The sequence below is a fragment of the Colius striatus genome, chromosome 9 (genome assembly GCF_028858725.1).
Source record: "Colius striatus isolate bColStr4 chromosome 9, bColStr4.1.hap1, whole genome shotgun sequence".
In the NCBI taxonomy this organism is placed as follows: domain Eukaryota; kingdom Metazoa; phylum Chordata; class Aves; order Coliiformes; family Coliidae; genus Colius; species Colius striatus.
Window position 1 is genome coordinate 10,397,774 of NC_084767.1, and position 16,074 is coordinate 10,413,847.

General features: G+C 46.3%; 1 protein-coding gene across 2 annotated transcripts in view; it reads right to left on the reverse strand.

Moving 5' to 3' along the window:
- Positions 1-566: 566 nt before the first annotated feature.
- The window catches only part of FGF18 (fibroblast growth factor 18), a 70,874-nt gene continuing 55,366 nt past the window's right edge, over positions 567-16,074 (reverse strand). For both annotated transcript variants that reach the window (XM_062002621.1, XM_062002620.1), the window contains exon 5: positions 567-833. In XM_062002621.1, coding sequence (XP_061858605.1) covers positions 567-833 — 267 coding nt within the window. The remainder of the gene's footprint in view (positions 834-16,074) is intronic.

The following is a 16,074-nucleotide window of genomic DNA, read 5'->3' on the forward strand; positions in this document are numbered from 1 at the left end:
TCGAGAACTCCACGGCCACTCCCTCACACACCGTCTCGTCCGGGGCCGGCGTGCAGCAGACAATAAATAGATGACTGCAAAACCGGCACTTTTCAGGGCAGGGTCTCAGTAACTTTGGGAAAGAAACTTTGGTTTTCTTTGGTTTTGTTTTTTAATGGGTTTTTTTGTTTGTTTGTTTGTTTTGTTTAACTTTTGTTTTTCCTCTGGGGATCTGCTTGAAAAGTTGTCCTTTCCAGAAAAAGCAAAATAAGCACCTGTGTGTCATCAACAACAAGAAGTCAATTTAAATAGAGCAGTTCATTTTGTTTTTCAAGTCACAATAAATCCCTATCAGCTTTTCCCCAGCGTTTGCCATCTCTAAGTCTCTTATTAATTTTTTTCTCTTTTTTTTTAACCTTTTTTTAAACACAATGTACAAAAATAGAGCTTCTTCCTTATTTTTAATGTAAAAATATTCCTCTGGTGCAGTTTTTTTTTTGTGGCTTTTTTTTTTCTCTCTCTTTTTTTTTTTTGTCTTTTTTTTCCTGTGTGGTTTTATCACTGTGACACTGGTTTTTGTCTTATTTTTAACTGGGGTTGGTGGGTCGTATTCTCTTAGTCCTCTTGGTGACTGTTGTGTACTTGAAAGGTTTCTGTATCTCCACTTGCCCCTTTGGGTACCTCTTCATGAAATGTACATCTTGCTGGTTTTCTCGGGTCTTGGGTCCTTTCCGTGGCCTCCCTTTTTTGGTGAATCCAACGTACCAGCCTGAATATTTTGCCGACATCAGCGCCGTGTAGTTGTTTTCTAGGACTTTTTCAATGAAGACACATTCCTTGCTGGTGCCATCAGGCTGAAAAGGAAAAGGAAAGGGGGAAAAAAAAAAAGAGTAAACCAAAAAGCATTATCCAAATGCAAGCCTGGTGCTCAAAAACCCAGTTTGGCATCAATAAAATCATCACATCTGGTTTTGGTCGAAGGATTGTTAATAGGAGCAGTAACAAACATCAGCTGAAATAGAAATGATTAAAAAACAAAACAAAAAAGCATGAGGTCATCATTTCATCTTTTTTTCAACACTCCTATCCAAGGGGAGAAAGATGTTTCAGAGACAACAGTTGAGTTTACCCAGTCCACCTCCTTCAGCTGCAAGCAAGGCAAGAGGTTTAGCTTTGCCTTTTCCATTAGGGAAGAAGGATGAACTGAACTCCTGCCAGGAAAACATCATACTTAATAAGAAAAAATGAAATAAATCAGATCCTCATATGAGCCCAACAACAGCATTTCCCCTTCTACCACTCACTTCTTGTATGTTTTCCAAAAATACCTTACGGGTTTGTGTCCATAACTACCCAAATCCCACTAAAATCATTACAAGTCTTAGCCTAAGCCTTCCCAGTACTTTGAAGAGTCTCCCCTGCAGCACCCAGGGTGTGACACCTGGCAAATAAACCACTTGTGGAGGTCTGGGGATAAGCCAGAGGGGTGCTGGAGGCACCTAGGCACCCTTGGACCAGGGGTTAATTCAGAGCCATCCCACACACCCCAGGCCTGGCTCTGACACACCCCTGAGCAGCAGCAGCAGTGGAAAGGGCTGTTCCCTGGAGGAGACAGCATCCCAACCCAGCTACAGCTGAAGAACTACATGGCAGCAGTGTTCTCAGCCATCAAACCCACCTCACCTCCACTGACAGAGAGACTCAAGTGCCCGATTTTACACCTCTGCTCCCTCAGGATAGAGTTTTGTTTGGAAGAAGGTTTCATTTCATGTGGCAGAGGAGACATGGCCCTTCCCTTCTCCTGATCCTTCAATCTCAGCCTAAAAGCAGCCACCCAAAACTCAAGGACCTGCTTTAGGAAGCTGTGTCCCTCAATTCCTTTCCTCTTTGCAGAGGGAGTCAGAATTTGCAGAGGGAGCCAGAAGCTCCTGAGCACAACTGCTGCTCCTCAACCTCCTTGCAGCAAAACACCCACCCTGCTGCGACTCCTTTCCCAGTGCAACTGCTGGTTCAGGATTCAGATTAGCAGACCCAGAACTTGACTTTGAACACAGCGGGACCTCAGGCTGGATTCAGGACTCTAATTTACGCAGCACACGCAGCACTGGGAGGAGTTGCAGCATCACACATCTTTAAGCCCTTCAGCACAGAGGAAATGCTTCTTGCCTATAATCTTGTACCAGAAAATAGGTTTTGCCCTTTGGCTGCTGAGTTACTGGTGCTGCGCCAAGAACACCACACTGTCCTGTGCGCTGGCACTTTGTTTTATGCACCAAAAGATATGAAGGAGTAGATACAGGCTCACTTCAGCCCTGGATGTCTTAGCTCTGGGTGTGTTATGGATTCCAGACAGGGATAAGCACAGTATGGAGCATCATACAGGACTTCATTTAATGCTCAGCAAGGCAAGGGAAGGATTTGCATTGTGCTATTAGCCCACATCACCTCCCCACTTAAGTCAAATGCTTTGTCAGTACTGCAGGCCTATGCTTGCTGCTACACTTACTGTGACAAAAATAAACTCTCCCCATCCAAACTAAACAGTATCAGACCCTTGCCATTTCACCTTCTCATCCCTGAGGGAACAGGAAAGCCACAGCAGCATGACCAGCACACAACCTGCAGCAGTGGTCGGTCCCAGGCTGCAGCAGCTCTGCTCAGGGGCTGCTCCAGGCACGAGGGCTGGGGTGAGGAGCCCCACACGCATAATGTTCCTTCCTCAAGACTAGCTCAGCCTGCTTTTTCCTAGAAGCCTTTCTATAAAGTCCTGAACAATCACAGCAGTTTGGCGCAGTTCGTGGGAAGGGCAGGGATCGTGGAACAGGAGGGAAACCCCTCAGGTCGAGCTGGCTCAGGCTTCCCTGCACCACTGATCCCAAATAACCACGTGAGAGCTACAAAGGGAGCTGTGAGATGGGAATCATCAGGCACAATGACTCAAGCTGGAGTCACACAGACAACAACAGGGGAAAAGCTTCCTCACTGCCAGCCTCCAGGACCAGCCATCCCTTCCTGGTTTAAAACCTTTAGCAGAGCTACAATTCACTCCATGCAACAAGGTGATGTTAACCCTAACATCATTCATGCACCATCCTGCCTAAAGGGTTTTGTTACCACAGGTAGGTTTTATCAAGAGGGCATGGGAGATCATGGCAACTTCTGCATGTAACATGCTGCTCTAGGGCCTGTGTTCCCTGTTCTTGGCCCCTATATGAGGACAAAGCCAGCTCTGCATAGGACCAGCAACTTCCATCCCAGGCTAGGCATGAATGTCCTAATTTTATCATCCACTACTGGAAGCTCAACAAATGCCTTAATGAATGGTAGAGCTGGGCAAAGCTCAGTGGTTCCAGTTCCTGGGGGGAGGGTGGTCATTCTCCAAGCCCTGGGTTTGATCAAAGCCACATGAGTGGAGAAGGGGGAAATCAGTCGACACCACAGGGTTCCACCAGGTTTCAATGGGAAGCCATAAAACCAGCCCCAGGTTTCTCAGGGCTCAGCCCACTACAAACCTTTCCCCAATGAATGGAGAATGTTTAAACAATACCATGGCTGAGTTTCAAATCCACCCAAACCCAGGTGCTGACGAACCGACCGGATCCGTACCGCAGGGGGAGCAGGTAATTGGAAGGGCTGTTTCCCCCCACGCTCGTGGAAAAGCTCCTGGATTTGAGCCCTGACCTTGTTGCTAGGAGAATTAAGGCATTTCCATGCAATTTGGGAGGTTTCTGCTTATGGAGAACGGAGACTGGAATGAAAATGTGTGTGTGTGTGTGTAGGAGGGGGAAGTTGTTCTATCAATAACAAAAAAAAAAGTCTTTACTTTTACCTTTAACAGAGCCCAAGACAGAGGCAGGAGGTGGAGGAATAACAAGGTGCAACTTGAGGCCAACCTCTGGGCTAATTTGAAGTAAACAAGGTGCATGAGATAACTCCGTTCTGGAAGAGGAAGAGCTAAATGATTTGATAACATGAAATTACAGCAACATTTACAAGTACCTTGAGATAAACCAGGATAAGGACCTCACTTCCCCAAACAGAGCATTCCTGCCCGTGCTAAGACATGTCAGAGGCAGACAAATGATTTTCAAATCCTTACAAGATGATTTTACAGCATCTGCTACAATCTCCAGTAGAATAAATCACTCACAGACGTTACTTACACCATGGAGAGCTGGACCCATGGCAATCTATTGGGGGGGAGGGGGGGGGAAAGGTAATTTAGAAGGGTTTTCAATAATTTTTTAGCATCAACTTCATCAGGTGCCCATCACTTAAAGTCTAATCCTGTCCCTATTTAATGATGGCAAAACATAGGCTGCACCCTCTGCCACTGACATCAGCTGGAAGATGCTGCCAAGCTGCATTTCATCCACACTTAGCTAAGATGCACCTTGCAGAATGCTCACCCTTTAAAACGTGCAGTTTTATGCTTTAAACTGTTTCTTTGTTTTAAAGAGTTCTTGCAAGTCTCAGAGCTGTGCAAAAACCTCCTGGCCTGATGCAACAGCACTGGAGCAGGGCAAGCATGAAGCCTTCACTTGCCTGGGGTGTCCCACATGTACTTGGGGGACGAGTTGCTCCCTCTGTTTTTCTCACCACCATCCCACATGCAGTATCTCCAGCCAAGCTCCCTGCTCAGGGCAAGGCAAGAGCCATTGCAGAAGTACAACCCTGCTCCTGAGAAAGGTAAGGACTCTCCAAGTCAGCACCTCCTTGCTCCTGTGATAAACCACATTCAAACTGCTAAATTTGCCACCCAGGGGATGCTGCTGTGTGTCAAGGCCGAGCCACTGCAGAGGTAACTGCAGCTCAGTTCTTTGCAGAGAAATATATCAGAGCATCTTTTGTTTAAACACACCCCTAACAGCCATGGGAAGATGTGGTAGCTGTTAGCCAGACTCCTGATAAAATGCCTGATCTACACACCACCTTCCACAGAAACCCCTCGGGCATCACTCAGGTCTGCACAGAGGTGAGGGAAACAACAGCCACGTCAGCAAAGCCCAAGCAGCGCAAAGCACAGGCTCCAGTGGAGCATCTGTAAAAACCTGCTGAGGACCATCCCTGACTGCAGCAAGCCAGCAATGAGGCAGTGGACTCCAGTGGTCCCAGCCCCTTTATCAAGCAGGATTAGAGAGGCAGCAGCCATCCAAGGCTCCCCTTCCAGAAAGGGAGATCTCAAGCATGGGACTGTTTACAGACCACAGGCCAATCCCATCCTCGGTGCAGCAGAAGGCAGAGGAGCTGAGGGAGCTGTGCTGGAGCCCAGGGCTCTCCCAGTGCCCTGAGCTTCCTGAGGGGCAGCACTGAATTGTTTGTGCAGAGCATTTGGCCACGGGCTCTCCAGTATTAAACCTGAAACACGTTGAACTGACACTAGAGCAGAATTAAGTGCCAAAGCATTTGCTGCTTCTACAATTACCCTCTGGAGTGCTTTTGGTGCTCCTGCTCTCTCTCTCCTTTTTTTCTTCCCTTTTATGACCCAACTTGGTCTTATTGTAGTTTGGCTTTCTCGTTTCAAGCTCTCCAAATGGAAAGGATCAAAGGGCTCTTTGTTGTCGTAGCAGGAGCAGCTCCGAGGAGCAAGGCATTCCTGCCACTAACAGCTTGCTGCTCAGGGGGAACTCGCCACAGCCTCTGTGCCACCAGCCTGAGCCAAAGCATTAGCAGGTGCAGCAGCTGCCTCCGCCTTCTCCCCTATTAGCCTGCCACACTAAGCCACCTGAGCAGCTTTTTTTATTGGGAAAGGGAGGCCAGGGCAGGTTTTCTCATTTATGCTTCACAAATCTGGCTCAGTGGGCACCGGCAAATCCAAACTTCACTCGGCTTTTAGGGCAACAATAAGCTGACGCAGGCGGCTCGGGTAACACCACGGTGTGGGGAGAGATGTCTCCAAGACTGAAAGGTTTCTCTGTTTGCAAAGATCAGGGCACAAATTAAGCCCTACAAGTGATGCTGCGTTAAGCTGCTGTTAGCTAAGCTTATGTTAAAATGCTCCCCCCCACACACACACTCCTCAAAGGATGCTGCAATTAGAATCTCTCTGGGTGAGGTGACTGAATGTGCTGGTGATGTGCTGCAAATAACAACAAACACAAAGCCATAGGAAACACACTGTTGAGGACCCAGGAACAGGACACAGCAAGGCTCAACCTTGAGGGGGATGACTCTCCTGTCTAATTATCACCTTCCTGCAAGTTCAGCCCCCCAGGCTCAAAGTCAAATTATGGAGATATCAGCCCTCCACACAAGCAGGAGTGCTTCACTCTGCAAGGAAAGCAAACCCTCTCAAAGTCCTGCAGCAGGGAAAGCTACTCCTCAAGCAAAAGGTTTCCAAGAGGTATACACATCTGTATGTTTTTTTTTTTTTCAAGGAAAAACTCTGAAAATGGAGCCTTTCTGCATCCCTTTCCCCCCCTCCACAGACAGAGGATGTTCCCCAGCAGTGATGCCCCGCAGTGCTGGATCTCATGTCACCTCCAGGTGCGAGGTACCCCCTCTGAGCTCAGCAGTTATTTCAAAGGGCTGCTGAAAATCTCCCTCCAGTGCTGGCACTGTTAGATTCACACACCATTATAGACAAGAAATCCCACCCTGTGTTTCCCAGAGTGGTGACACAGCAGGGAAGGCTTGGGTTTTCAGGAGATGTGTGGCTCAGCGGTCCCAGTAAGGGACTCTGAAGCATCCTCAGCTGAAAAGCAAGGGCTGGTGCACTCAGCATTACTGATTAAGCCCCAGAGCTCTTTACACAGCATGCACCTGGTGACAGATGATTTTCAGGCAGTGTATTACTTGTCTGTGTTTTTTCACAAGCTGAGCCCAAAGTCAGATGGGCAACACTCAGAGCTTCCTCCAGACTGACTCTACATGGCTTGGAAAAATCCCAAGTGGAAGAAGGTAAGGCAGGAGCTGTGTTAATGTCACAGCTTTAGCGCTGCTACCTCTCTCCCCTTCACACACGTACCTTTTAAAGGCAGGTCAGAAAGCATGACAAGGTGGGTACAGCTACTGCTGTGGGAGAGATAACCTCCTCAGAGCATGGCACATCTGAGTGCTCTGGCTGCTGGTGAACAGGCCCCAGCATCCTCATGCACTTTATAGGCACTATCAGGACAGATCCATCATATGCATCCTGATGCTCAGCATCCTGGATTTATGGCAAGGCATCCTGACCACAGAGACACCTCTTGACCTAAATGCACATTCTTGCTCCTTAGACCGGGCTGTAAATCAGAGAAGCTGCATCTATAACTGCCAAGAGTTACTCAGCTTCATGCACGTTTCCTCCAGCTCTCTGGCCTCTGAACCTGCACAATCCTCCGAGGAAAATACTTAGCAGCCATGATGGGCAGTTCAATAAAAGTGTCTGCCAGCACAATGGAGAGGTTAATTATGTATACAGGACATCTAAGTGCATTCACAAAGCAGGGAGAGTAATACAAAACCCATACAGAGGAGATTCTCTGAAGAGAGGGTACATTTTCATTCAGAAAACCAGTTTCAAAGTAGCATTGGCCCTGTTGGCACCCACCTGCCCAGGTACCCTGGGGGTACATCCCATCTCTCCTGAAAACATGTGAAAATGAGTAAAGTCTTGCATATGTGGGATGGGACCTACAGGCTTTGCAGAGCCCCGTGCCTGTTTGTACCAGACACAAGCTGTAAGAACCAAGGAAGAACATCTTTCTTTCCTTCTACTTTTCATTCAAAAACTCCACTTTTCCAGCTAGTATCTGTTGAGTAACCCTCACGCTGCCCTAGAAGAGCACTTTGTCACAGGATAAACAGAAGGATGCAGAGATGAAACGCGTGTTCATAGGGATGAACCAAGCAAGGCTGAGGTGCCTCTCAATCCGCTCCTTGCATCACAGGCACATTTATTGCCAACAGTGAGGCAGGACAGCACATCTCCATCATCAGAGCAAACTAGGTTGGCTTCACCTGGGAAGATGTACATTTGGTTAACTGAAATTACTCATTTTGTCTGGGAGACCTACATGTGCTCACCGTTAATGATCAGAAACATCAATCACTTTTTAAATGAACTTTATGAAACCGATAGGGAATTTCAGAAGCCTCAAGTCCAAACTGCAGCTTCTTGCAACAGGAACCTACTGTTTCAGGAGATCTGAAACGACAGGCACGTTTCAGACGTGACACCTGAGCAGATCCATGGCATCTACCCTTACCTGCACCTACCCGATCCAGTTGCACACATGCTTCTAGGTGCTAAGTCTGGGGAGAGCTGGGAAAGGATTTTTACCCAACTATACAAAGCACAACTTGTTGGTTAAATGCACTGCTGGGGTTTGCTGTGTTTGCTTTTCGAGCAGTCACTTCCAGCCTCTGCTGAGGCTAGTCTTGAAGTCTCTATAAAATCCCTTTCTGTAAAAGCCAACTAAGAGCAGCACTTTTTGTGTAGGCCTAAACTCATTATATGTGACATTATAGGAAGTTTTTAATTCTTTAAAACATCTAGATGATGAGTGGAGCAAGAACACACGACTAGAACAGTTGCTGACCCCACTGCAGGTCTGGTAAATCCCAGATTTACACACATTAAACATATACAGCGGCTTTTAGAGTTATTTCAAGTGAGTGCAATCTCCTTCAGCCAATGTTCTGGCAGTGACACCAGATTCCCCTTGGGGCAAGTTTAAATCAGTAGAATTTAGGACCCAGAAAGGTCATTGATTGTCTGCAGGATGGCATTAGTCCTCTTCACGTCAAATTATATTACTAAGAAATAAAGAGAAATCCATGATCGAGTGCTATCCATAAAAAAATGATTGGCCAGCCTGTGAATGACAAACCTCCCTTTGTGTACAACAAATGCAAAGCTTTTGAGGCTCATCTTCCCTTAGGAAAAGGCATTATCTTTAAGTACACAAAAGACAATGTTAAGCAAATGTCAAGAACAAAAATGCATTTCAGCAAGATCTACTTTTTGTTGACCTTAAAAATAGCATTGTAATGGCCGTATCAATTTGACTGCCTTTTGCTACTGTTGGAGCACAGGTTTTACTCTTTACTTCAAAATTAGCCTCTGTCCTCACCTCATCTCCAAAATCAAATTGAGAGTCAAGTAGAAGACTTGAAGTCTTCTTGTAGAAGACCTTGAAGCCCTTGAAGAGCAAGATTCACCTGACTGTGCATTTCGACTGCATCCTCTTGAGGAAGACAAGGCTGCATTGCTCTGTCCCTGGTTGCATGTTAAATACATCAGTGTTATTTGCAAAGGAACATTGAGTAGAAACATCACCCTCATCTTACAGATTCTTGAGACTAACAAGAGTTGCACTTGGGAGATAAGATGCACTGAGGCAAGCAATTAAACTCAACTTGATACCTGTCAGCACAGGACAGATACAGCATACCCTCTCCACCCAAAGAGGGTGAGGCACGACCAGGGCTCAGAGATCCCCTCTCAATTATTGTAATCAACATTTAACCTTAAGGAAATGAAATACTTCAACATGATACACAGCTGCAGCCACCAAGAAACACAGGGGATGGGATGTTAGCAGCTTTATGGTGACACTAGCTCCTCGAACACAGAGAGAATTAAATGATCACAGAGCTTTCAAAAAGGTGCCATTTTTCCCTGGAAGGGGATATACAGCTTCCAGTCATGGGAAAAGAAACAGATTTGGAGGCCAAGCTTGCAAGTTTGGTTTGTAATCTGAACCTTGACTTTGCAAAACTCCAATCTGAGAGAGAATCGCTGCTTCTTAGGAATATCCAGAGGAAAACATGACGTTTGCTAAACAAGAATCACAACAACTCTGTAAGTTTTTCACATAGCTCTAAGTGACCAGAGACAGACAGCAGATAAAGAGCCAACACTCATGTCCTCAGCTAAGCTACTGCAGCTCTCTAGCATAAAATCAATATCATGAAGGAACTTATATGTTTTGAAATAAGAGGACAAGGTACCTTTTGCTTTGTTTTGGAGGAAGCACTTAAAGCATTGTGGCTGTGCTGAGAAGCTTAACTTAACTGGAGGTGTTCATATACGGCTAAAATGTGACTACAACTATCTCTTGACCATGTGGACTGGCCCATGAAATGATGTCTTAAGCACCAGTCCCATCTTGGGAGTTCCCACTACTATCTGAGGAAGCCCTGCTCATAGGATTCACAGCTGGTGTCATGCACAGCTCCTCTACTCACAGTTTGGTTAAAGAAAAACTTCCTGTCCTTGGTCAGCCTCAGAGGATCAGCATTCATGCAGGGTGCTTAGAAGACTGCAAGAACTGCAGGTAGCACTGAAGGACTTAGCATAGACCTTAAATATTCACACCACTCTTACAAGATGTTAGGTGCTATACCCCTCCAACACTGTCAATGTTCTGCCTGGCAAAGCAGCTAAATATGAATGCAACCCCAGCAGCACACTGTGGGCGTATGTGTGCTTAATGATGTGCTCCATTTATGAAACCCATGACCTAAATCCATCAGACCATGCACGTAAAAAGTACATCCAGCACTAACAACCGATCAGCAAAGGGAAGATATTGGGTATATGCCTAAGTAGTGGCCTAAGCCTCTCTGTCCATTCAGTGCCATGAATATCACAGCCTTCTGGCTCAGCCTTCAGAGCTTTGCCATCCAAGCTTATGTGCACACAGACTATCAAGAATCGATGCAGTTTTAACCATTTGTGAAGCAAAGGAGTCCTCCACACAAGCATTTTTCTTCCATCTCTTCAATCTCTTGTGCCAAGTGAGCTCAAGCACTGCCAGCATTCCCCAGCCACCGCCATCCTCTCCTTCCCCAGCCTTGCAGCTGCTCAGTGTTCAACAGCATCCACCAAACTGCTCTCTCTCTTCTGCACACAGAGCTTCAAAACGACCTCTACCCTCCCTGCAACACTGAGGTTAGTCACCTACTAGCCCACATCACCACAAAACTGCTAAATTTCTTCCACAAAGTTCGTTACCTTCATTCATATCCTTTTCTCCCTGCCTTCCCTCCTCCAGAGAAAATTCTGCGCAAAACACTGTTGTAAGCAAATCATCTGAAAGACACAACCAGGGCAAAGCTCATAGCAAATATTAACGCTGAAAAGGTCCAGTGAGCTTGCACAAGCTCCTACCACCTTGAAGGAACTGCTGCAGCATCAGAGCCTATCCACTTTTGTGCCAAGGCAGCCTCAGTGGCAATAAACACTGGAAAGTAGTTTCACTGTGCTCAACCATAAATGGTTTCTTGGGAATCGTTACATGGTTGTGCCATCCAGAGAGAGGATTCCTGGAAAAGCTGGGTAACACTTGGCTGCCTCTGCTTGAGGCCAGGAGCTGTTCCAGTGGGGCTCCTGCTGGCTGGATGTGCAAACCCAGCACAACCATCCACATCTCAGGCTGCAACACCTCCTCCCTGTGAGCCTACAGCTTCACAACGAAGGGCAGAGGTGCACTCCTTGGGCAAGATGCATGATGAGGTCTGGCCAGCTCTCAGCTCCTTACACCTCTCACGAAGTAACACAACAAATGCTTGTGTCCACATACCCTGAAACTGCGTGACAACAGCATCCCTACCATAACATCTAGCAACACCTCCTTGGGGCATTCTTCTGGCACATTCCCAGCTCTGTAAAGATTTGAAACTGCAACAAAGGAACAAATCCCACCAGCATCCACAAAAGTTTGAGTGCGATGTTTCAAGTCACCCAGCAATGGGAAAGGAGCAGCTGGGAAAGGTTGCAGTGCTACCAAAAGCCTCATGATATTTAGAGGCTAAGAATGGAGAAGGTTGATTGCTGATTTTAGCTTACACTTCAGCTTTTAATTTCATAGGAATCTCAGCTTTTAAGTTTTCAGAATAATAACTGAACTCCTTTTCCACTGGTTGCAGGGAAATGCCTGGTTGGGTGAATGCAGAAGATCTTAATGGCTCAACCAAAAGAAAACTGGTTTGATCATCTCATTGCTTTTAAGACCTTTGCAATCCTGCAGGCCCTGATTTAAGATTTTTGGACAGTTGAGGCTGATTTCAGATGAGGTCCCTGTTCAAAGCATGACAAGGTTCAAGGCTGCTTGGCTCCAGGTTCCACTGAAGGCGTTTATTTAGATGACTTCAACTAAAACGAACTCACAGGGGAGCAAAAGTCTGGGAACAGTTGGCTTTAAAAAAGGACCAATCCCACTCTATATGAAGAACCAGAATGCAGTTCAAAATGAGATCTGAGTGAGATCCAGCAAAAGCCATGTCAAGTTTTGCTTTCACAGGAGATGCCAAGTCAGAACAGTTTATGGCTGAACATGTCAGAGAGATCCACAAAACACACGCTCTTCAACCCGACACCCCACTAATTCTGGTCGTGTTTTTGTTGCAAATTCAGCATTCAGCCCCAGAGATTGTTAGGTTTTACAAGCCCCTTTCAAGCAACCCAAATACTGTGCAACTCTGGGAAAAATTCTGGATAAGCATCAAACCCCTGTGAAACTCAGAGTTCTGCCCCACATCCAAGATGCAGTTAGGCGTGGTTTTAAATACACAAGCTGAAGGAGTGCAAACACCTCATCTACTGCATCAGGGTTTCAAACTGCAAACCCGTGAGTGCCCCATCGTGCACCTCCCAACATCTTTGCAGCACATTTGGCTGTTGGCACAGACCCTGGCACTGGCAGGCACTGGGAAGACTTGCACCCAAATGCCATGCAGGACTGGAGCAACACAAAAGGTATCAATCTCAGAGCTCACCCCTGAGTCTCCTCCTCTGAAGCTAACATAGATGCTTGGCCTTAGGTCTGGTTTCCCATCATTGGTGTTTCAATGGTATCTTTTTCAAGCAATGGTATCTTTTTCAACCTCAGCCTCAACCAAAGTCAACTGATGAAAAAGCTGGTCCAGGTACATTGATAGGACTTTGGAGAACCCATCTGGTGCCTCCTACGCAGGTTAAGTCTCCTTGTCCTGAAAAGGTTGGCTCTCACTGAACCACCTGGAGCTCCTGCAACACAACACACTCCTGCTCTAAGACCAGAGGTATAGAGAGGGCCAAGACCACATGCTTGAGGCCATAGCAAGCGCCTTCACTTTTTTGTTGCTGTCAGAGGGTTTTTTAGCCAACTTTCCTGACTAAACACACACATGCTTCAAGAAAACCCCTATTTTAAAGCTGTAATGTAAACAACCCCAAATTATTACTATCCCCTAAAGGCTACTGCTGGCAGGCATCAGTGATAAAGCTCTGCCAGAGCAGTCTGGCATCTAGCAACAATTTGTTTGTTGTCCTGCAAAAATACAGAGAGCCTTGCCATATGGTATTAGCAACTTTCTGGTAACATTAAGAAATATATTGGCCTGGAAAGCAGTTATCACACCAGAAAAAAATCTTACATCTGAGAGGCAGGTCTATGCTGTAAGTGTCATCAGCACAGCAGTGCTGGTCAGTGGTGGGGAGAGGTGGTGTTGTCCAGAAGAACCACCTCCAGTCCCTGGCACAGAAGCCATGCCCTTGGCACAACCACACTTTGGCTGGCACATCTTTTCTTCAGGACATGGTCCAAGCTTGAGGGCACAAGCTCAGCCCTGCTCATCTGTGCTTTGTGAGCACCACCACAGATGTGGCATCAGCAAAGCTCTTCCTCAAAAAGCAACCGAGTCACCAGTCATCCATCCAAAGCCATGTCTCAGCCACCCCAACCAACCAGGGGAGCTCTTACCTTCCACTGAACAGCTTATTCCCACTGTTCACTTTAAGCCCAGAGAATAGAGAAATAAAACCAAGTTGATTTTAAATGCTTTTTCAAAACTAATGTATGTCTATGATGCTTTTGCAAAAGACAATGCAGGCATACTTATAGAGATTCGTGTGTGTTTAAAAGAAAAGCCAAAGAAAGATGGTGCAAATCATCAAGTGGGTTTTCCACTCATCATCATGGGTGGAAAATCATCTGTTTTATAACATCATATGCTCTCAGCCTTGAATTCTTAGAAGGAGGTGAACTGATGTAATGAGAAGGGACTTCTTGGGATATGACTTTACTGCTCTGATTTTCTGGAAAGGTGTCAGGGATACCTGTGATTGACTCTGTTCTATCTGTTACTTTTCTAACTCTGCCCTTGTTTCTGGAGTTTTCTCCATAGCCACATCCTACCTCAGGAAAAGGAGACACCCTCGTTCACAGTGGGTCCTGCAGACTCACAGTATTGAGATTGCAGCTGTGGTATGAGGAGCAGCATTACACAGGAGCACAGCACACAACTGACAGTCATCACGCTGCCCTGACTCCACCTGCACTCTGGGTCCCATCACACCCCAAAGAGATGGCTTCAGCACCCACCACCCACTCCTTCTTCCTGGAAGAGCTCAAGCAGTGATCTAAGGCACCCAGAGTTGTTCTCAGAATGAAACCAAAGAGGATGGAAAAGACACAACCCACCTAATGTCATGCAAGAACATGAATGGGATCAAATCAAAGATGTCCTTAGCTCTTTCCCCATTCTTTTCAAATCTTCTGGATTCCTTCCAGTCATTACTTAGCTTCTCTGCTTCTGCACCTTGCTCTGAAAACTGATGTCTTCTTGCCACTGTCTGCAATAAGCAGCCTCTCCTCCCACTTGGCAGCCTTGCAAGAAGCCAAGGTCCATTCTCCTCTGTGCTTGGTCAGTACAGAAACACAGGCCTGATCTCTCATCTTCCTTTAGAGTTGGGAGTGCAAAATACTCTCCTTACAGATACCTACTATAACCTCAGCACTAGTGCTGACCACACTGCATAATCCCATGGGTGCTTGGTAGAGAACAATGGGAAATTGATCAGGATCAGGAGATGCTCTGATCACCATGCACCAGCCACTAGCCCTAGCAGTGCCTAAAGGAAGGGACAGGGCTTTGGTCATCTTGTAGCAGTGCCAAGAGATCCAGTTAAAGCTTCACAGAGACCACTGACCACTCGCAAATGCTCACCTGACACGGGGACTAGCACAGGGTAAGGAAAGGAAACCTCTGCAGTGTCCTGCAACGCTAAACAGCACAGATTTGCTGTAAGGACAGGCTCAGCAAGAGCAGAAAGAGGTGGACAAGCTAATCAATGGCCACCTGCTCACACCCCAGGCTGTTATTTCTTGCTCTGGGGACTTAAAAGACTTACCTTTGACAGCCTTCTGCAAACATGAAGTCCCCACTTTATTGGCATCCTTACCTCAAAGCATGAGATAAGAGAAGCTGAGGCAGAGGGGAAAACTACAGCAGAACTCCCCAGGAGAACCACAGATAAAAACTCAGAGCTCCTCCAATGAGACCATTAGCTCCTCTTCTTCCCTAGCACTGAATTATTGAAAATACTGAGTTCTCATGGTCTAAGTGACCGGTCAGATGTTCCTTACGAGTGGACAAGTCACATTGTGACTCTCCTGGGAAGAGGAACTGAGCCTTTCAGAGTCCCCTTCTGCCCTGTGTTTGTAAGAACCCTGAGATAAATAGACAGGAATAATATTTTTTAAAAGACACAAAGAGAAAAGTTCAGAAGAGCACCTGGCATTCCTCTTCTGAGTTATTTTTAACCTCTCTCCTTGCAGTATAACTCCACCATAAAGCCTGAAAAAGAGAAACACTGGCAAAACACTGGCACAGATTGCCCAGAGAGGTGGTAGATGTCCCATGCCTGGAGACATTCAAGGTCATGGAGACAGAGCTCTGAGCAATCTGATCTAGTTGAAGATGCTCATTGTGGGTGGGTTGTGCTAGATGACCTTTAAAGGTCCATTCCAACCCAAACCATTCTGTGATCCTACGATAAAGTTCAGTGGTCCATAGAAAACTTCAGCACTATCAGAAAACTCAGGACCTACAACTTCTGCAGGTGTATATATAGAAGCACCAAAAACCCACAGGCAAAAAAACCCAATCTGTCAGAAGGAAAACAAGTCAAATGAAATGTTTCTTGGTCCTTCTTCAACATAACACCAAGAATCAATGAAGAAACAGAATTCAGTTTGTTTTCCCACAGTGCTGGCCACCTTTAACATAAAAGTGACTCCCTGTACAACACCTGCCCTGTCTCCAATTTCATAAGCTGCATGTCGAGGGTCGGTGACTTTAGCAGTTGCATGCTGTAACAATAAATAAAGTTAGAAGCCTGCC